This window comes from Arachis ipaensis, chromosome B10, assembly GCF_059453495.1.
Source record: "Arachis ipaensis isolate K30076 ecotype BB chromosome B10, ASM5945349v1, whole genome shotgun sequence".
Lineage (NCBI taxonomy): Eukaryota > Viridiplantae > Streptophyta > Magnoliopsida > Fabales > Fabaceae > Arachis > Arachis ipaensis.
The window spans coordinates 130,211,695-130,233,058 of record NC_142435.1 but is presented as its reverse complement, the minus strand read 5'-3'; the positions used below and the strand labels follow the sequence as shown (position 1 = coordinate 130,233,058).

At 37.9% G+C, this 21,364-nt stretch overlaps 2 protein-coding genes and 2 pseudogenes across 3 annotated transcripts; 2 read left to right on the top strand and 2 right to left on the bottom strand.

The window, feature by feature from the left end:
• Positions 1-460: 460 nt before the first annotated feature.
• LOC107621104 (extra-large guanine nucleotide-binding protein 1-like) lies at positions 461-6,908 on the top strand (annotated as a pseudogene). The gene is made up of 8 exons (XR_015880326.1): positions 461-2,276; positions 2,378-2,515; positions 2,636-2,740; positions 2,856-3,041; positions 3,346-3,522; positions 4,279-4,507; positions 5,545-5,708; positions 6,264-6,908. The product of XR_015880326.1 is annotated as an extra-large guanine nucleotide-binding protein 1-like (transcript).
• Positions 4,349-6,786, top strand: LOC148581715 (extra-large guanine nucleotide-binding protein 1 pseudogene; annotated as a pseudogene).
• A 1,483-nt stretch (positions 6,909-8,391) lies between the features above and the next one.
• On the bottom strand, positions 8,392-13,117 carry LOC107621518 (uncharacterized). Its single transcript, XM_016323543.3, has 4 exons — positions 12,893-13,117; positions 12,376-12,489; positions 11,672-11,808; positions 8,392-8,688 (listed from the first exon to the last, which is right to left on the bottom strand). Exons 1-4 carry the CDS (start codon positions 12,990-12,992, stop codon positions 8,572-8,574), a joined length of 468 nt encoding a protein of 155 aa, XP_016179029.2. The 5' UTR covers positions 12,993-13,117; the 3' UTR covers positions 8,392-8,571.
• A 1,299-nt stretch (positions 13,118-14,416) lies between these two features.
• LOC107621519 (prefoldin subunit 6) lies at positions 14,417-16,888 on the bottom strand. The gene is made up of 6 exons (XM_016323547.3): positions 16,749-16,888; positions 16,540-16,631; positions 16,398-16,468; positions 16,174-16,298; positions 15,357-15,417; positions 14,417-14,612 (listed from the first exon to the last, which is right to left on the bottom strand). The coding sequence occupies exons 2-6, from the start codon at positions 16,619-16,621 to the stop codon at positions 14,556-14,558; spliced, it is 396 nt and encodes a 131-aa protein (XP_016179033.1). The 5' UTR covers positions 16,622-16,631; positions 16,749-16,888; the 3' UTR covers positions 14,417-14,555.
• Between the last annotated feature and the right edge of the window lie 4,476 nt (positions 16,889-21,364).

Here is a 21,364-nt window from a genome sequence, read left to right as displayed (position 1 = left end):
AATTTGAATTATATGAAGTTAATTTCGATCTCAAGCATGCTGACTCACTATAATGACTGAGAGTAAAATGTTCATGGCTAAATGTAAGGATTTAGAGTATGATATTCACCTTCTGTAAGTATGAATATGCAAAATTTAATTAAAGTATGATATTATTTTGTTGATAAGTCATTACTTATACATACAATCTATTTGCAAATTGACTATTATTATGTACAATCTATTTACAAATTAACTATAACAAGCTGTAGACCAAGCTTAGGCCAAATGAGTACATGACAGACCATAAGACCTGCCCTATTTCCATCCCTAAACACAATAAGCATTAATTGTACAACCCAATTAGAGAAGCCCAACTGAACCGGATCACAACTCAAAGAAGAACCCGACCCGGACAAAAAGACCCATCCCCAACAAACTCATCCCAACCCAGATAATCAGTTTCCCCTTGCCTCTTCTGATGCGCTCCAATGACTGCTCGCTCTTCCTTCAATTGGCAACTCCATTTGCTCCTCTCGCTCACCGCGCTTCTGTCAGTCTTCACAACGCAGAAGAAGGAGCAGCTCTGATTTAGTTTCCATTGCCACCAAATCTGCTCCGCATTTGCTGACTGTTCTCATCATTTGCGCCGCGAGGCCGGAAATGTCAACGTTGAACATGACAAAAGATGGGTCTTTCGATGATGCTCCAAGTCATCGGGTATGGTCTCCTCCGACACAGAAAGTTCTGGTGTGTATCCATGTAGGAGGGAGAAGAAGAGCCCCTGCAGAGAACGGCGATGATGCTGGCGGTTCTGCTTAATCCACGAAACACGACGGTGACTTCATCAATTATCCTCCTACCCAACCCAACACCTTTTTTTAGACTATCCCCATGGCCCAAAAACGAACGAACAAAGAGACCCATAACCCAAACTCACCAACTCACCAATTTACCTGTTACGGAGGACAACACACAGAGGGGTGAGTCGCATTTGGCTTCACCATCAAGCCGTGGCTTAGGGGAACAATTGCTAGTAAATCTCATTCTCACTTTCACTCATCACCTTTCTTCTTACTACAGTCGGTGTTCTTTTTCTTTGTTTACATCAGATTCCAAACTCCTAGGCGACCTTTTTTTTTTTGGTTTAGAAATAAAGAAAGCAAGAAAGAAAGAAAGAAAACTCACTTTTTCCCTTTATTTTGAAATGTTAATTTGTGGTTTTGGTTCGAACCTTAGATGTGCTTGAAGAGCTTCCATTTTTTATTTTCCATGTTGACGGTTCCGTTACGTTCATCAATCTTGGCTCGATATTCCCCGGGATGTGTCGCTAAGCGTCGACATGTCTATTCCGATGGCGCATCCGATGCCGGCGCCGGCGAACTGCAGCACGAGATTCAACAAGGAGCTCAAACCGCACGGCACAGGACCAGCGTCTTCTCCTGCTTCCATGAGAGCTTTCAACCGAAGCAGCAATGTCGGTTCCGGCGACAGCAATACCACCGTGTCTACGACCTCTGTGATCGCCTTCGAAGACGGCGCCGGTCGGAGCAACGACGCGGGCGAGTTCAGCAGCGAGGAACAATCGCACGAGTTGAGAAACTTGCATGGCGTGAAGGAGAGTTCAGATTTCAACTATTCAAATTGGGCGTTCACCGATTCCTTATTGAGTTTGGATTTCGAATCGTCTAGTCATTCATCTGCAAAGAATGCAGATTTTAACGACGAACGTGAATATGCGTGTGATGTTAAACGTGCACCTATTCTTACTTTCACTGTTAATAATGATTCAGATAATGATGATGCTGATGGTGATGGTAATCGTAATGAAGCTTTGGTCGATGAATGTGAACCGGTTAAGCCGGCTCCTGTGACTAATGGAAACAAAGGTTTGTGCTACCGGTGTTTCAAGGGTAGCAGGTTCACGGAGAAAGAGGTGTGTCTGGTTTGTTCTGCAAAGTATTGTGGGAATTGCGTGCTTGATGCTATGGGTTCAATGCCTGAAGGAAGAAAGTGTGTTGATTGTATTGGGTATCCAATTGATGAGTCTAAAAGAGAGAGTTTTAGGGAAGTGCTCTAGGATTTTCAGGAGGTTGCTTAATGAGTTGGAGGTTCGGCAGATAATGAAGGCTGAGAGGTTTTGTGAGGTGAATCAACTTCCTCCGGAGTATATTTGTGTCAATGGGAGGCCACTTTCGTTTGAGGAACTGGTTACGTTGCAGAACTGCGCTGCTCCTCCGAAGAAGCTTAAGCCGGGGAGTTATTGGTATGATAAAGTATCTGGTCTTTGGGGAGAGGTATGTTTGTTCTGTTTTTTTATATGCATTTGTATCATTGATTATTGGTTAACTGCTTGTGATTTGTTGTGGATCATGATTGTTTTCTGTGAATTTCACAGGAAGGACAGAAGCCTTGCAGAATTATCAGTCCCCATCTGAATGTTGGGGGTCCAATCAAGCCGGATGCTAGCAATGGGAACACGCAGGTTTACATCAATGGCAGGGAAATAACAGAAGTCGAGCTCCGAATGTTGCAGGTTAAAATTATATTCCATAATTATATGAAAGGAAAATATTTTTTGAAGGAATTTAGAAGGATGTGCCTTAAACTCCTAATAACTTGTTCGTTGTTGAACAAAATTGTTGTTGTTTGGCAGTTGGCAGGAGTTCAATGCGCTGGTAACCCACATTTTTGGGTTAATGAGGATGGTTCATACCAAGAAGAGGGACAGAAAAATATAAGAGGGAATATATGGGGAAAGGTGATGTTCCTTTTTTTTTCTTTATTTCTTTATTTATTTTTTGTTTTGTGAAGACTATTTGTCTTATTTTGTTTGTTTTCTTTCATTATAACACAGTATTCTGTTGCTTGTATAGTCTGGAACGAAGCTTGTATGTGCTTTACTGTCCCTGCCAGTTCCTTCTAAATGTTTAATTTTGTGTGGGGAACGAACCTCCAGTCCAGTTAGCAAAAGAGTTCCTGATTACCTTGAGCATGGAATAGTTCAGAAGCTCCTCTTAGTTGGCTATGGTGGATCTGGAACAAGTGCTATTTTTAAGCAGGTGATTTTTCATTTGTTAGTTACTAGTTGGGAAGATTATGTTGGACAAATGTGGGTGGTAAGTGTGCTCAACAAAATGATAATTCATGTAACTTATAAAACTGACATGTGAAATGCTTTTGGGAGTAGTAGTCTAAAGTTTAAACATAAATACAAACTTAGTCATAATTCTTTTTGTGATATGTTGTAGTGTAGTTGATTGGGCAACAGTTTCCTACTTTGTACTGATTCTTTCTCGAATAAGATATCTGTTGCTAAAAGCTAAGAAATAAATATAGTTAGAGAATTGTAAATGGTTATGGCAGGCCAAGATACTTTACAAAGACATCCCTTTCTCAAAAGAAGAACGTGAAAGTATAAAGTTGACCATTCAAACGAACGTATATTCTTATATTGGTTTACTACTTGAAGGTGTGAGCGTTTTGAGGAAGAAAGTCTGTGGAATATGAAGAAAAGACAATCTGATGTACTTGATTCTACAGGTATGAGTTCAATTTCTCCTTTTTCTTCTACTAAATTGACTACTTGGCCTAGCTTTCTTCCTTCTAAAGCACCATAGACATGGTTTAATATGCATCAAATGGTCACCATCTAGTTGGTCATCCAAATGTAATGAAGCTTAGAGACTTCCTTCACAGACAAGCAACTGAGGCTTACCAATTCCATAATTCTGTTTTCAATCTGTTATCAATTCTGTTTTGAGCAATTGGTAGTTACTTAAGTTATGCAAGACTATATGCGTGTGGAGTGTGTAACCTCTAATTGTATATAAATTCATCATAATGTTCTAGGTCATATGCTGAAAACCCATATTCAATTCAATATACAAAATCTTCAATTCTGTCAATTATCTCAACTTCACATTCTTTCTGTTTTGCTTCAACTCAATCCTTCTTCAGCCCTATTAAAATGGTTTGCAGCAAGCTTGTATATGTGCAGAATTGGTGTGTATTATTAGTGTCTAAAATGTCTTCAAGTGCCATTATGGGTCACAACTTTTAGTGTGTACTAAAATGAAATAGTTATATCTTACCTTGTTCCATCCAAAGTGACAACTGTAGACTGAACATTGAAAATTGTCACACACACACACACATAGGACTTTACTACTATGGGATGCTGCTCAAATTAAATTTAGAATTGTAAAAAGGAAATACTGTATATCAAGCAGAGAAATATCAAATTTTGCTTGTCCATTTGTACTAAAGATTGGATGATTCCATTGTGGTTAACAACAGTTCAAACAACAAGACGATCTATTCCATTGGCACAAGGCTAAAAGCTTTCTCTGATTGGCTGCTGAGAACTATGGCTTCGGGCAAACTTGATGCCATCTTTCCTGCAACTACTCGTGAATATGCACCATTGATTGAGGAGATGTGGAGTAGTGCAGCCATTAAGGCTACCTACAAAAGAAGAAGAGAAATAGAAATGCTACCAAGTGTTGCTAGTTATTTCTTAGAGCGGGTATGAGCTCATTTTTTTGTTTTTTTTTTTTGTTTTTTTTTTCGTGTACATGTGCTCTTGACACTTTGATTCCATATGATCGTATGGCTGACATTTACATATTTATATAATTGCTTGCTTATGGATGAAAATGCTAAGAGCAGGATGTCTTTTGAGTTGGTGGCGGTGAGAGAACTTTAAGAAAGACATGGGTGGATTTTGTGACTAGATACTGGAGTCCTCTATTGAGTAGGATAAATAAATATTTAACTCTATGATATGTATGAAAGGGAACAGCTAATTAAGGCACTCTTTAAGAACTCCAGGCTGGTAAATTTGTGCTTAGGCAAGAATTTCTTATGGATGATAGTGTTAAAATTCTGGGTATAAGAAATCTCAAAATGTCAATAACTTTTCACAACATAATCTTTTTGTAATGTTTATTTTGTTCCAAAGAGTAATTATTATTTATTTGAATATATAAATATCTTGTCTGATTCTGGTAGTTTAGGAAATTCTATCTATTATATCAAACAGATTTATCTTTAATCAATTAGGACCCTGTGCAAATAAAAAATGAGCAAACTGATGGAGGGTAGGGATAATGATTTTTACTTGTTGCTTAGGTTAATTCTAATCAAAGGTTTTGGTTACTGCATTCAGAACATTCTATTATAGAGAACCTTAATCAAGGGAAGTGACGGTTGTGCTATAGAAAGCATTTAAGTTCCATATAGAGAGTTTATATGAGCCTAGCATATGCTTTATACTTTCTTAGGTCAATTATTTGGCTGGTCGTCAACCCCTTTCTTTTATGCTTTTAGTTATGCTAGCTAAATAATCTATATGATGCCAAACCAATAAACTTATTCTCCTTTTAAGCGAATATTTTTTCATCAGGAGTGTCTATGAAGTTCTTGTGCCATATTTCTATCTATTTATTATAATTATTGCATATATTTCTTTACTTTTCTTTTGAAAATTATTGCTTGATGAGTGGCTTGAGAATCTTGTGCTGCCCAAGGACAATGTTTATGACATGTAAAATCTTTGTTAAGGTTGTTGAGATATTGAGGGCTGATTATGAGCCATCAGATTTAGATACTCTCTATGCTGAAGGAGTTACTTCATCCAATGGACTGGCTTGTGTGGAGTTCTCATTTCCCACATCAACTCCTGAGGAAACTGTTGATACCATCGGTTTACATGATTCTTTTGCTAGGTAAGCCAAAAGTTTTGTGGCTAACTAGTTGCCAATTATGATATGTGAGAAATGTTCTGTTATTGCTGTTATCATGTTTTAGCATAATACAGCGTACCTACTGTAGGAGTAGGGTGTCTATGAAGTTGATGAAAAGTTTATCCCCATCATAAATGCATCGGAAAGTGATTGTGTTATGCTCTGGTTCTCTGCTATTGCTGTTGTTATGTTTATCAAACAAAATGGAGGTTCTTTCTACCAACATGAATGTATTTATAGTCAAATGACATCTGGTGAACGGTTTTTTCTTTTACTTCATTGATGCTTAGATCACAGAGGCATGCTATCAAAATGCAACAGTCAGGTTTATTGTGTAAAAGTTGACATATGTTTCCAAGAATGATGCATTCATATGTTTGGAAAACTATCTTTAAACATCTGAAAAATGTTACTTTTATGAACTTAAATATGCCCTCATAAATGAAAAGTTTTTTAGTGGAAAGAATGACATGTGCAGAGCGGATATGAAAGCTTTCTGATCTGTAGTGTGCTTTTCATTCATTGTTTGGTTTACAGGTATCAACTAATTACAGCGCATGCAAGAGGAATAGGAGAAAATTGCAAGTGGCTAGAGATGTTAGAGGATGTTGGCATGGTCGTCTTCTCTGTTGCCTTGAGTGACTACGATCAATTTTCTGCGGAAGGAAATGGTTGCATCACTAACAAGATGTTATCAAGCAGGAAGCTTTTTGAAACCATTGTTACTCATCCAACTTTTGAGAAAATGGACTTCCTGCTGATACTAAACAAACTAGATCAGTTTGAGGAGAAAATAAAACAAGTTCCACCAACTCGGTGCAAATGGTTCGCTGATTTTCACCCTGTAATTAGCCGTCAATGTTCCGGCAACAACAAAAACAGCATTAACAATAACTCTTCTCTTGCTCAGCTAGCGTCCCATCACATAGCAGTTAAGTTGATGCAGCACTTAAATATGCTAGAGATTGTAAAATGGAATCAAGAGCGACTAAACTTTAGTTTAAGTGATAACTCTATGTATAGCACTGAGGACAGTTCATTCTCTTTCAATGAATGCTAGTTCAGTTCATGGTGGTTAGTCCATACTCCATACACAACTCATGTAAGACTTGCATTCTGTCTGTGTACATATAAATGTTTACAAGGGAGCAGTGCCAGTGACGTGGAAGCACATTCCTTCTACAGGCTACTGAGTTGTAATCTACACTAGATATCTGTTAGAGTATATGTTGTGTTAAAACATGCCAGCACAGATCAAGGTGTAGTGTTCAAATTCATTTTTACATATATATATATATATATATATATATATATATTGATGTTTTTGTATTCGATGGGTGGCCATTTATAGTTGCAAACTTAAGATGGTGTGCAGGCTGAAATTGCATTAATTTTTTTTTAATAAATGAAAAAAAAAACAGAAGTATCTAATGATTCAACAAGACAATATTAAATGATTGCTACGAAGTGACAATAATATTACGTTATTTCTACTTTTATGATACCTTCATATTCGATTAATCAATTATTTCCTTTAAATTTTTTAAATTTCAAATTTTGGCAAAGTTTTTCTGAGCTATTTTGGTATATGATTGTGATTAAGGAGATTTATTCTTGAGCTATTTTGGTATATGATTGTGATTAAGGAGATTTATTTTTCAGTGATTATTGATCACGCTTGAAGAACGATAAAGTTGAATTATTTGCCTGATTTGTGATTAAGGAGATTTATTCTTCAGTGATTATTGAGTTTATTTGTCAGACTTTATTTTTCATCTTTCAATAAATGTCATTGCAATATGCTTTATATGATTGGGTGAAGTGATGAACACGTTTTTTCGTAATAAACTCCGCGAAGATTTTCATAATCTTCTGAAAATTGATGTGGACCGATCTATTCAATTAAGTTTAGTGTGAATTGGTGGGTCATTTTTTTGGTTATGGAAGTTATGCATGTGTTATGTTTTGTTATGGATTTTGGAAGTGCTAGGCAAATATGTGGGAGAGCTTTTTCTGAGTTTTGGTATGAAGAAATTGGACCATTTGATTTTTTTGGGTGAAAAATTTTGTTCACAAATCGGACGAATCCGTTTTGCATGGAGGGAAGATTTGAATTTTGATAGAAGAAGCTAATCGGACCATCCGTCTTCTATATGTATTAATTTTGTTTTAAATTTTTTGAAAATCAAATCGGACGGTTCGAATTGATTATTATATTTTTTTTTAATGATCGCTGGTCCGATTTATAAATATATGTGTGTGTGTAACGCGTAAACTACTTATCAGATCCCTCTTCTTCTTCGGTTTGTTCTTCTTCTTTCTTATGCTCCCGTATCTCTCTTCTTTGGTATGAAGAAAAAAAATTGATAGTAAAGTTTCTGTTTCTGTTTAGGTGAGTGAAAGAAATAGATGATAGAGTTCTTTTAAAAGTGTATTATTTTGGTCAGATTTTATTACAAACATCTGAAGGAGTAAAATTTATTTGTGAAGATCCGTTAGATGTTATTCCTTTCACAATCTCATTTGAAGAGCTCAAAGGTGTGATTTGTGAGAAGATAGATTCTGAGATGTCAAGAAAAATATCATGTATTTTATATAGATATCACATACCAGTATTTGGTGAATTCGTTCAATTTCAAACTAAATATATAACGGACGAAGCGAGTATGCAAGAGATGTTTTCAACGTATATTGAAAGTCGTGCTCAAATCTCGTTCATCGAGTTGTACATTGAATTCGAACAATCTGAGGCCGACCGAAATATTGTATGGGAAGATTACAATAGTGACAGTGAGGAGGAGTTCGAAAGCAATTACGAAGTTGTTACTCCAATCGGAGATGAAGATCAAGGTGACGGCACTATGGCTCCAAATGTGATAGACGTGGCAAATGCATTCGCAAACGAAGTGCCGTTGTACCGATCCGAAGGGACATAGTGATCACATGTCAACATCCATAAACTCTACAAAAGTCAAAAACATAACAAATTATTGGTCATATCATTAACAATTACTAATTTACTACTAAAATATAATAATTTTCTAACTATAGCAACTAATTTATTAATCTCATGCTAAACTTTTTGTTAATTACTAAATTTAGTAATTACTATGTTAACCTATCAATTAATTAACTACATTATTGAAAAAATTTCACAATTAACTAAACAAGAAATATTAATTAAAATTCCACAACTATCATAGATAATTTTACTAAATCTAATTAAAACAAATAATTTTACTGAATCAAATTTATTAAGTAATAATATTTTAACTTCTAAATTTAATTAATAATCTTAGAGATTATTTCTAACTTACTACAAATAATAATAACTAATAGATACTTCCAATTTTTATCTAACTAATAATATTCTATTGTAATAATATTAAAACCTCAACTATAATAACATATTTATGTCAATTAAAAAGTTAACAATAAACAAATAATTATTACCAAAAAAGCAAATACATTATATTTTACAAATCCTAATTATTAATCGAAGTTATCAACATTATTCCAAAAAAAATTATATACCGATTTAGTTTATTTATTGTTACGAAAAATTACTATAATTTATAAAATTATAATTTCTAAAATTATTACAAAAAATTCTAAACAAGCATTAACTACATTTAAACATACATATTTCTAACTATTATTTAAATATATATTCCTAAATTTCTAAAATTAATTATAACAATTAACTAATTAATTATAATTTATAAAATTATTACAAAAAATTCTAAACAAGAATTAACTACATTTAAACATACGTATTTCTAACTATTATTTAAACATATATTCCTAAATTTCTATCAATAATAATAATAATTCTGCCATATATCTATTTTTCAGTTCAGCTTCTAACAACAACAATTATAATTAAATTTCTAAGAATAATAATTATAATTTTGAAATATAAAAAAATTTAATTAATAAACTTATATAATCAGAATGACTGAAATATTTTACAACATGAAGTTTAGGACGATTAACATCTCTAGATTTTTGTTTCTTTGACATTTTAATTTTTTTTTCAATGAAGTAGATGAAGCAGAACTTGTTCAAGGAGGAAGAAGTAGAGAGAATGCCTATTGGGTGAAGATGAAGGTGAAAGTGACTCGGAAGGTGGGTGTAAATGTAGTAAAGTGAGTGTGTTAGGTTAAAGGGGCACCTTTTTGTGGGGAGCAACGCGCATGCGACATATGGCTGGAGAGGAACAATTCGAATAGTCCATTTTGTCACCAGGAAATTGGACCGTCCGATAAGTCATCTCCAACTTGCACCATCCGATTACTCCATCGCTGACACCACACGTCTCCATAACAGAGTTCTATTCCATTCTAATCTTCATGTTAAAATTAAAAAGTGTAAATGGGTCTCTTGTGAGACAAAAAAAAAAATCACCTGACAAAAGAAGAAAAGATTGGTAAAAAAATCTATCAAACCGATTGAACCAATCAATTCCTCGTGTTTAAAAAGTATTAAAGATTCTATTTTTTTAAAAATAAATTTTAATTTTATTTTAGATTTAAATTCATAATTAAAATAATTAATTTGATAAATGAAATGAATAGTGTGTTTTTTATTATTTTGTTTGTGTAATTTTTTATTTATTTATATGTATTTATTAAGAATAATTTTAATATTTCAATCTTTCATAATGCTAGAATTGCAAATCAATTTTTTTTGTCTCATTTATTTTGAACACGTGAAAATTAAAATTCTCTTAAAAATTGAAAATAACATTTTTATTATATGGTGAAAATTTAGATACAATCAATTTTACGTATAGTTGATATATAAGAACCGTTAAATGATTTAATTAATTTGACTAAATTTTCATTTTCAGATATAATCAACTTCACCTGAGTTTTCGGCTTATTGTATTCCAAACTAAAAAATTCTTTTGTTTGAGAATTCTATTCAATGGTATTTCGAACACACTTTTATTTTCGATTTTTTGAATTACTAAAAAACAAAAGCAGAACACGCCTTCTCTCTCTCGCAAGTCACAATTCACCAACGAAAGCCCCCCTTATCTCTCTCTCACAATTCACCTGCCCATGCTAAACCCTATCAGAACGCCACCACTTTCGCCGCCGGCGGTGACAGACAGCGGTCGACGTCGTCGCCTCTCGAAGGTCTGATCGGCCCTAGCCTCCTGGATCCTCTTCTCCTCGACGTCGCCAGAAGGTCTGCTCGAAGTTGTTGGCGTCGCAGTCTCCATCGTCATCATCAAGCCAGTCTCCGTCGTCGGCCCTGAACTCGTCTTCTCTGTCCTCGTCATCAAGCCCTCTCTCTCTCTGTCCGAGCTCACTTATAGAAATATATTCGTTTTACTTTCTTTGTTTAACTTTCTAAAATTTTAGTAACATTATTTTTCTAGTTCAGAGACATCCTGAAATGGAGATTAAGGATGAACAAATGAGGTGGCGGGGATTTCTACCAACGTCAACTGCTATCCCTGCTCCTATCTATTGAATTTGAGTTCTTTTGCTTGAGTGTGTCTCTGATTCTTGTTCTACTCTCCAACATTGAATTGTGTCATTATTTTTTAATTTCCTCTCTTTCGGTCTAACTGGTTCATCCTTATTTCCATTTTCAACATCTAAACTTAAACATATCTGCTTTAATATACACTTTTTTCTACATTAGATGAACCCTGTGAAAGGAAGTTTGAATGTAATCTAAATTCTAAACATATTACCCTAAGCACGAATAGAGTGATACTCGCAAATCTATGTTCACGAGCAACATGATTAATCATCTTTGAAACCAGTTATTAAAGCCAAACTATATAAATATGTTGGAATCGTTAAAAAAGAGTTAAGGGGATAGGGTGGAAAAGTTGAAAGTAAATCTTTTTCTCTATAAAATATGTGATCCTGTCAAGCAAACATGAAATTTATATCATTGTTACAATAACAAAAAACAGCATGTACCAAGAGGGAGAGTGCAAAAAGCAGAACCAGACCTTGCAGACGCCCTAGAAGAGCACCTGTTCCAAATCCAGCAACTACAGAGTTCCATAAATCATCAGGTCCTGTTTTTCTAGTTTCTGTCACAAATTCTCGTGCCCCTGACAATGTAGACAAACCATAGTTGCAATTTAATCCAAAATAATGACCTGAATTATCAAATGTTCATGCTCCATCCACACTTCTAATGTTGATATTTGACTAAAAGATGTAGTTCTAACACAGATAATTGAAGATTTACGATATTTATTCTTACTGAAAACAAACATGCTGATATTTTACAAAAATGTATCAAATTTGAGCCCTTGAAATTGATAGTTGAAGTCAAACTAATTTGACAAAAGCAGAGGAGGGCAGCACCATCATTTAGAATGACATTGATCATAGAAAGAAGATATAATAAAGTGACAAATACACAAATAAGTTGTCTTGCACAGGTAATGGTATTGCTAGCAATGAAACTTGAAACTTTTATCTTTTTCTCTTATCACATGATACTGTTATGTGAAAATTAAGAAGGATCGAAGTCCATACAATAGTATAAGATAGTATAATGCAACAAACTGTCATAATCTATGATAACAACATAATCAAACACAATACATGAAAACATATTTACAAAACTCTTAACTGATAAGGATCTGATCATAAGAAAATCAAACAATTACCGCAATAGCAACCAGTGACGATGGCAAAATTAGCAGCGTAGCTGGCAGTAATATTTGCAAGACCAAGACTCTTCCGATGCTTCGAGATTAATCCAGTTCCAGCACCAGCAACCCCTAATCCCAAAAACAATCATAAAGGTAACAAACAAAAACAAATAGAGACCAGTATCAACACTCTGTAGCATTCTATCTATTCCCATTAAAACTAAACATAAAATAGAAATGGGTAAAGATTCATCATAGACTATTAGGCATGATCCTCCAATTTAAGCAGTTTAGATTAATTAATTAATTAGGCATGATAGACACCCAAAAGGAATGATAAAAGTTCACAATCAAACACATAGGTTGCACTGGGATTGACAGAAATAAATAGGATCTCTCTCTCTCTCTCTCTCTCTCTCTCACACAACACGTAAAACTCCAAATATCAAAAATAAATATAAAATTAAACCAGAAGTGAGTAAATATTCATCATAGAGAACATGATAGAAGGAAGATAAGAATAGAGTGATACCTGCAAGAAGGGTTGGGATTAAGATGCGGTTTTTCCATCCATTAGAAGGAGGCAAAGTGTTGAGCTCTCTCTCAGGGGCTTCTTCATTTTCAGCGCCCATTTCGAATATACTCTGCAATTCTTGTTGATTCCACGGGTTTTGCGTTACAGTGCCAAATGCAGTGACACAGGTTTTGTGAACAAGACAATAAGAAACAGAGTGGAGCACCAGTCATCTCCCCATATAATGAATAAGTGAAAATTTAAACTATAATTTTTTTTTCTTTTGTACAACATAGTCTGACTGAATTAATAATTTAATTTAATAATAACATATAAATATTATTTGATACTATGAAATATTGAAAAACTAAAAATTATATTTGAATGAAAATAAATTTTTTCAGCGATTGAATCGAATATGATCAGGTTGAAAAAATTAAGATGCAAATAAGGTTGGAATAGAGTTTAAATTCTATGTACCTTATTCATTCACATTCTTATAAATAAATAACAAGTTCAAAATTTTATACATAATCATCAAAATTAAATTGGTAATTAATTTGGTCAGAGGCCAATGAATAATAGCTCAACGGGCATAATTTTCCCATATTCAATTAAGAGGTTGCGGGTTCGAGTCTCCTATCTTTGATAAAAATAAAAAAATAAAAAATAAATTAATTTGATCAGAGTACTTTAACAGGTCATCTAAACTAATTGACTTAATTATAATTAAATAATTATATAAATAATTAGTTTATTTTTCAAGTATTTATTAAAATAAATATTAAGAAATATCATATAATTATAAAAATAGAAGAATTGTGTACAATTAAAAAATACTATTGATTTGAGAAAAAATGAATATAAAATAAAAAATCAAAAATAACATTTGATTGAAGATTTTAAAAATATGTATATTAGTGCACATCATAATAAGTGTAAACTTGGTCTGGAAGCAAGGCTATAGAATAGAATGATAGATAACAGCCTTGAGAGGGGACAAAGTGCACTGCAGCAATAGCGTAAGCGTCTCGGTTCCATCAGTGAACTTGCAGAGGTGCACCCTTGCACCATGGACCCGCACGGGTCTGCAAGCAGTTCACTTTGAACTGATCGATTTTTACTAGGTTTGACCCTCAATGACCGATTCACCCAATTTCTAGAATGATGAATATAAGCACAATTAGGATTCCGGAAGAGTTATACATTTGTATATTGATAAGACCATTCACTATTTCTTGAAGTTCGATCTGTCCCCCAGATGAACCATAGAGCCAAGAGAAACCATGAACCAGATTAAAAAAACTTGCCCCATCCATGAGTAAATATTTCGTAGTAGCCTCATCATATCTAGGTCTGGTCCTGACAGAAAATCGAACAGAACAGACTGTTGATTTTTTGTCAAACTGGCCGGTTCAATCCAATCATCGACGATCAACAACCTTACTAAGTTAGCATTGATGTTTCTTCTATTGTGATGATCACGATTGTATAGATTGGTTGGAACTTTTTTCTCGTAGTAACAAAGATATGGATATCGTATTAACTAACAACAGCACTTCAAAAGGATTTATAAAACACCCCTAAAATGCAACTTCAGTCCAAAACAAGAGTCACAAAAGCACATACAACCCTAGCAGAGTAAAATTATTACAACGCTAAAACAATCTGTCGGCGAGGATTATGCCTTGGCTTTCGAAGTCTGAAGGGACTGAATTCTCTGTTGCAATTTTAGTATCTACAACAAGATGGCAAATGAAGAAAAATATGCAATCAATCATTATTTAGAATCCATATAACATCAAGTGAGCAATAACAAATCAATCCAAGCATGTTCACACACAAATAAAACACAATTTATTGTCCGTCCTCTTAAGTAGCAATGAATGATCACATCCAGAAAATAATCCTCAAGCATTATTCATTTTAGTTTATTTCTCACTAAGCCTCCCAATTCAAAGTAACAGGGTTGGAACTCCCACTGGATAAGGTGGATGAATCACCAAATATTATTTTGTTAACTACTAGAATCTCTTATTCTTTTCGCAAAAGATCATTTTACATATAATAAATAATTGAAATTTTTATCATTCCTTATAAAAGAACGGGAATAGTCATGTAAGAGAGTAATCCCTGAATAATAAAACAATATCAGACACACTAGTCTCGGAACTCTGAGGACTGAGAAATTTAAACTACCAATACAGTGTTTAAAAGTGTTGGTTACACAAGTCCTTGAGACAAAACATTGTTATTTTGAAATACTATTTCAGAGTTTCTAAGTTCTCAACAACTAATGTAGTTGTTGCTGTATTAATCAAGGGCAATTTTAAGGGGTTTAAATAAATGTAACTTTATGATCTTGAGATGGAGGCTACGCAACTTATCTGAGTTAAGTATCACAATCCAAGTGCAATAAAAGAAACCATAAGGAAGATGAAACTAGAACTACACAAATAAGCATGGAAGAGCTAGTACAAACCGCATCTTTCTTGCTATTCTGCTTCTCTTCCAAATCTTGAACAGTTGCATCGAGACGCTTCCTGTCAAGCAGAGACCATTTAACACTTATATTTCACAAAAGTAATGTTATAAAATGCCTAACTTAGATAACCCAATCGAAATATTTACAAAGTGAAAATGATGAAGAAAACACGCGGCAAGCCATAAACAATAAAGCAGCATCACAAATGAAGTTGATGGAGGAAGCAGAGAGAATAGATATTGGCAGATATCAGATATGGCAGGCTTTGGTATCGATAAACTTTTACAACAAAATTTCACCACTTACTCTCGCTCAGCTAAATAAAATAATAAATTGAACAGCATTTCAAAGAATTCTTGTTTCACTTCCGAACTTGCTAAAAGTGATAAATGGTGTTTACATGGAAAATTTTCAGTTTAGCAATAGAATTATACATCGGTTGGACACCATATTTTGGATATCTTTGATCGATGAGTGAATTTGCACAGACACATATCTGGTATGGTAGTTGTTGTACATTGGTATTTAGTTGCCCAACATTTTGGTTTCCACTTTCCAGTTTTCACAATCAAATGCTATTGGCAGATATCAACCAATAACTGCAATGTATTGTTGATACGAGTTAGTTATACAACTAAGTTGATTATGTAACTAGCTAGTGAGTTCCTTAAATAATAAACTTGATGGATAGCTAACTTGTATCTCCAAATACAATTAACAAACGCTATAAAAACACAGTCCAATCCAATCTTTTTATTGCAACGCAAACAATAGGAATAGACATGAGAAAAAATTAAAGAGAGAAGAATCTTACAATTCAGCAGTGATGTATTCGATTCTCTTGCGGACATTGGAGTTGGCCTCAGCCAAATCTTGCTTAACCAGCACTGGACCAATCAGCTTGTAAACATTTGCATTTTCGTTCAATAAATCCAATTCCTTAATTAACAAAACAAACAAACATAAAGTTAGAAAAGAAATGAAAAATATAGTATCTGAGGTAATTGGGAATAGGAATGGATTAGGGATAGGTTATACCTTAAGGACCAATTCGTTCTCTCCAAGTTGGACAGTGTACTTCTTTCTAACTTGGTGATTCTTTGCAATATCTGAAATTGGAAGAATATTAATATATCAAAAACCAAAGAGACGGGGATACAAAGGAATAACGAATGAATACCCTTTTGAAGCTTGGAGAGATCATTGGTTTTGTTCTCTAATTCGCGTTGAAGATCTCGCACCGCACTGCTCAACGAACTCATTCTCAACTCTCTAGTATTTCAAAATTAAAATATTTGGTCATAAGAACTAACATAACAAACAATTACATTTCTCATGGAGGCAGAGACTAGTGCATTGTTTTTTTATTACTATCAAGGGTTTTCTGACCTGGATGGAGGAGGTGGCAGATGACGGCAAGCAACGCTGTAATAGAGATATCAACAGAGCTCGGAGAGATGGCGTGAGATCTTGACGGCGACAAGAAGGTCAGAGAGATTCAGGTATGCCTTAAGGCTTCAGGCAGGTGCAGTATGAAGAAGTACAAGAAAACATAGTTATCAGAAACCGGTAATTGACCAGGTCATACGACTGGGTTCTCGGATCACTGGTTCAACCAGTGGGTTACTAATTTACTCGGTTGACTCGGTCATAATTAAATAAAAATATAAAATTATAAAAATAAAATTAAAATCAAAAGTTAAAACTTCAAATATATGTCTTCATAAATATATTAATAACAATCAAATATCAATTTTTAGACGTAACAAATGATGCAAAAAAAATAAAATAAACTAGTCAATAGTACAAAATACTTTCTCAATTTAAAGAACAAGAAAAAACAAAAGGTAACACAATCAGTAAATCAAATTCAAGAGGTGATCTAAAAGTCGATATCTATATCTTCATAAATCAAGTTTGAAGCTTGACCAACATTTCCTTCATTTTGATTTGCATCTATATCTACATTTGTGTATCTTTCACAAATCAATACCAAAAATAATTCATAATAATACAAACAGAAAGTGTGGGACAACAATTTAACTAAACAATTGCAGAGAGCATAAACATCATTTCAACAATAAATTCAACTATAGTTACGGCCGAGGGACCAGATGCGGTTCTGTTACGGCCTGGCCCAGAGTCCCTGCGGGTCGACCCGACCCGGACGCCACCCGAACCGGACACATGCCCCGCAACGACCCGGACACGCGTCCAGGACAGCTCATGCACAGCTATGGGATAACCTCCCTGGAAACATGGACCTGTCCTCATCGGGCCCACCTCTGACAAATATATAAAGGGGAGGCTTGCTCTCCTCCAAAGGTACGTCACATACTTTATCACCCTATCCGCCTGCACACCTTACTGACAAGAGCGTCTGAGTGTCTTTGCAGGTGGCACCCCCCTCTCACGCGAAGTACTCGGGACCTCGCATACCGCTGACTGGTAGTCTGTGACTTGACGAGCCCCTACCATCCTCCTGGATCATAACCCGAACCGTTCAGCAACCGATCTACCGAACATTGGCGCCGTCTGTGGGGACTCGTCCATGGACTTCGTGCTACTCGAAACGGAGGCGAGCCGCGAGGCCGTACCTGGAGGCGACGCCGCCGGGACGGGAACCCAACAACATCCGAGATCCCCCTCTGAGGGACGCAACCCAGGCGCACGAGAGACGCCCCTTCGGGGGGACTGGCGACAAACACGCCAGGATAATGCAAGAGCTACGCCATAGAATGCAAGACTTAGAGCGCCGGTTAGCAGACAGAGAACGCGACCAGCGCACCCCAGAACAGAGTCACTCCCGTTCTCGCTCTAAGAGCCGCTCCCGGCGCACGCCTAGCCCCCAGGGCGAGTCAGAAAGCACTAGAGAGAGAGGACGCGCGAGAAGGCGTCATGACCCCGTCATTTACGCCAGGCGCGAAGGGCGGCGTACCACGAACTGAGGGGACGAAGACGCCCGTCGGGAGAACAACGAAGGGAGAACGAACACCCGGGGACACGTGATAATAGGGGCCACCCCATTCCACCGCTCCATACTCGAGGTCCGGCTGCCAAAGCATTTTGACAAGTCGACGGACATGAGGTACGATGGAACGCAGGACCCCCTGGAGCATCTAACGGCCTTCAAGGCCAGGATGAACTTAGAAGGAGTAGGAGATGAGGTAAGATGTCGCACTTTCCCGGTCACTCTGGCGGGGCCTGCAATACGGTGGTTCAATAACCTCCCGCAGGGCTTGGTGACCCAATTCTCCGACATCAGCCATGCCTTCCTGGCTCAATTCACAACCAGGATCGCAAAAGCCAAGCACCCGATCAATCTGCTAGGGGTGACCCAAAGAGCCGGGGAGCCGACCCGAAAATACTTGGACCGTTTCAACGATGAGTGCTTGAAAATTGACGGTTTGACGGACTCAGTGGCGAGTTTATGCTTGACGAATGGGCTCCTGAATGAGGACTTCAGGAAGCACCTTACTACAAAGCCAGTCTGGACAATGCAGGAGATCCAGTGCGTGGCTAAGGAGTATATCAACGACGAGGAAGTAAGCCGGGTCGTGGCTGCCAATAAACGGCAGCCCGCCTACAACCAAGCCCGGCACTACGAAGGCAGAGAGAAACCAAGGGAACACGCCAGGGACGGTGGCCCAAGCAAAGCCTCGAAGCCATTCCCCCGAGTCGGAAAATTCACCAATTACACCCCCTCACGGCACCGATCACGGAAGTCTACCAACAGATAGCAGAGAAGGGGATACTGACGAAACCCCGACCTTTGAAGGGCAGGACGGAGGGAGACAAGAGCCTCTGGGACTACGAGATACCGATCTGGCGACCCACCAGCACGGTGTAGTAGGATTGGGAGACCACTTCATCAAGCCGGTTGGAATCATCTCGCTCCCGACCTCCGTGGGGCAAGGGCAAAGGCGAAGGACTGTGATGGCCGATTTTGTAATCTTACGAGATTCCACAGCTTACAACATTATCTTGGGGAGGAAAACCATCAACGACCTGGGGGCTGCCATTAGTACGAAGCTGCTCGTGATGAAGTTTGTTGCTGATGACGGATCCGTAGGATCCATTAGAGGAGACTTGGAAACGGCGGTCGCCTGCGACCACGCCAGCCTCTCTCTCAGGAAAAAATCCAAAGAAGCTTCAGGAGTTTTCCTCGCCGACCTGGACGCCAGGATAGAAGATAAGCCCAGACCTGAGCCAGAAGGGGATTTGGAAAAATTCAGGGTTGGTGATGGGGACGAGAAGTTCACGTTTATAAATAGAAACCTTCCCCATGAATTAAAGGAGCCTCTGATGGAGATGATCAGAGCCAATGCCGACCTCTTCGCTTGGACGCTAGCCGACATGCCAGGGATAGATCCCCAGCTCATGTCACTCCATCTGGCCGTCAAACCAGAAGCCAGGCCAGTGGCCCAGAGGAAGAGAAAGATGTCACAAGAAAGGGCAGAGAAGGTGGCCAGGAAGGCGGCCAGCCTCTTTGAAGCAAGGTTCATCCGAGAATTGGACTACTCGACCTGGCTGTCGAACGTAGTTTTGGTGAAGAAACACAATGGGAGGTGGAGAATGTGTGTAGACTACTCTGATCTCAATAAGTCATGTCCTAAGGACTGCTACCCCCTGCCCAACATTGACGCACTCGTCGACGCAGCGGCGGGGTACCGGTATCTGAGCTTCATGGACGCCTATTCTGGGTACAACCAGATACCGATGCACCGACCCGACGAGGAAAAAACGGCGTTCATAACGCCAGGAGGGACCTATTGCTACAAAGTAATGCCATTTGGTCTGAAAAATGCTGGCGCCACATACCAGAGATTGATGAACAAGATATTCAGTGAGCTTATAGGCAAGACAGTGGAAGTCTACGTGGACGACATTCTCGCCAAAACCACACGACCAGACGATCTCCTGAGCGACCTGGGAGGCGTATTTGCATCCCTCCAGCAACACGGCATGAGGCTTAACCCGCTCAAATGTGCCTTTGCCATGGAGGCCGAAAAGTTCCTGGGATTCATGATCACCCAAAGAGGAGTAGAAGCCAACCCCGAGAAGTGCCAAGCGATTCTCTAGATGAAGAGCCCGGGTTGTATCAAAGATGTCCAATGATTGGCGGGGAGACTGACTCCTCGGCGCATCGGTAGCAAAAGCCCTACCCTTCTTCAATCTGATGAAAAAGGGAATAGCATTCGAATGGACCCCGGCGTGCGAGGAGGCATTCAACCACTTCAAGGAGATCCTAGCAGCCCCTCCGGTGCTCGGGAAGCCCAGGGCCGGAGAACCACTCTACCTCTACCTGGCAGTAACAGAGGAAGCGCTTGCAGCGGTGCTTGTAAAAGAAGAAGGGAAAGCTCAGCAGCCGGTCTACTTTGTGAGTAGGGCTCTACAAGGAGCCGAGCTGAGGTACAGCAAACTGGAAAAACTGGCGTTGACACTCCTAACTTCCTCCCGAAGGTTAAGGCAATACTTCCAGGGTCACCGTATAGTCGTGAGGACGGACCAGGCAATTCGCCAAGTACTCCAAAAACCTGATTTGGCTGGTAGGATGATGACCTGGGCCATCGAGCTCTCCCAGTATGACTTGCAGTATGAGCCCCGGCACGTAATCAAGGCCCAGGCAATGGCAGACTTTTTGGTTGAGGTCACGGGTGATCCCCCCGAGGAAATGGGCACACGGTGGAGGCTCCACGTGGACGGGGCCTCCAACCAAACGTCCGGGGGAGCCGGGGTCATCTTAGAAAGCCCGGCAGGAGTCATCTACGAGCAATCGACCAAGTTCGAGTTCCCTGTATCGAACAATCAGGCGGAATATGAAGCTTTCCTAAGCGGACTAATACTAGCTCGGGAAGTCGGGGCAACGAAGGTCGAAGTATGCAGTGACTCACAGGTCGTCACCTCGCAAGTAAACGGAAGCTACCAAGCCTGGGACCCCCTCCTGCAAAAATACTTGGAAAAGGTTAAAGAAATGACAAGTCAGTTCCAAGAGGTCACGGTCC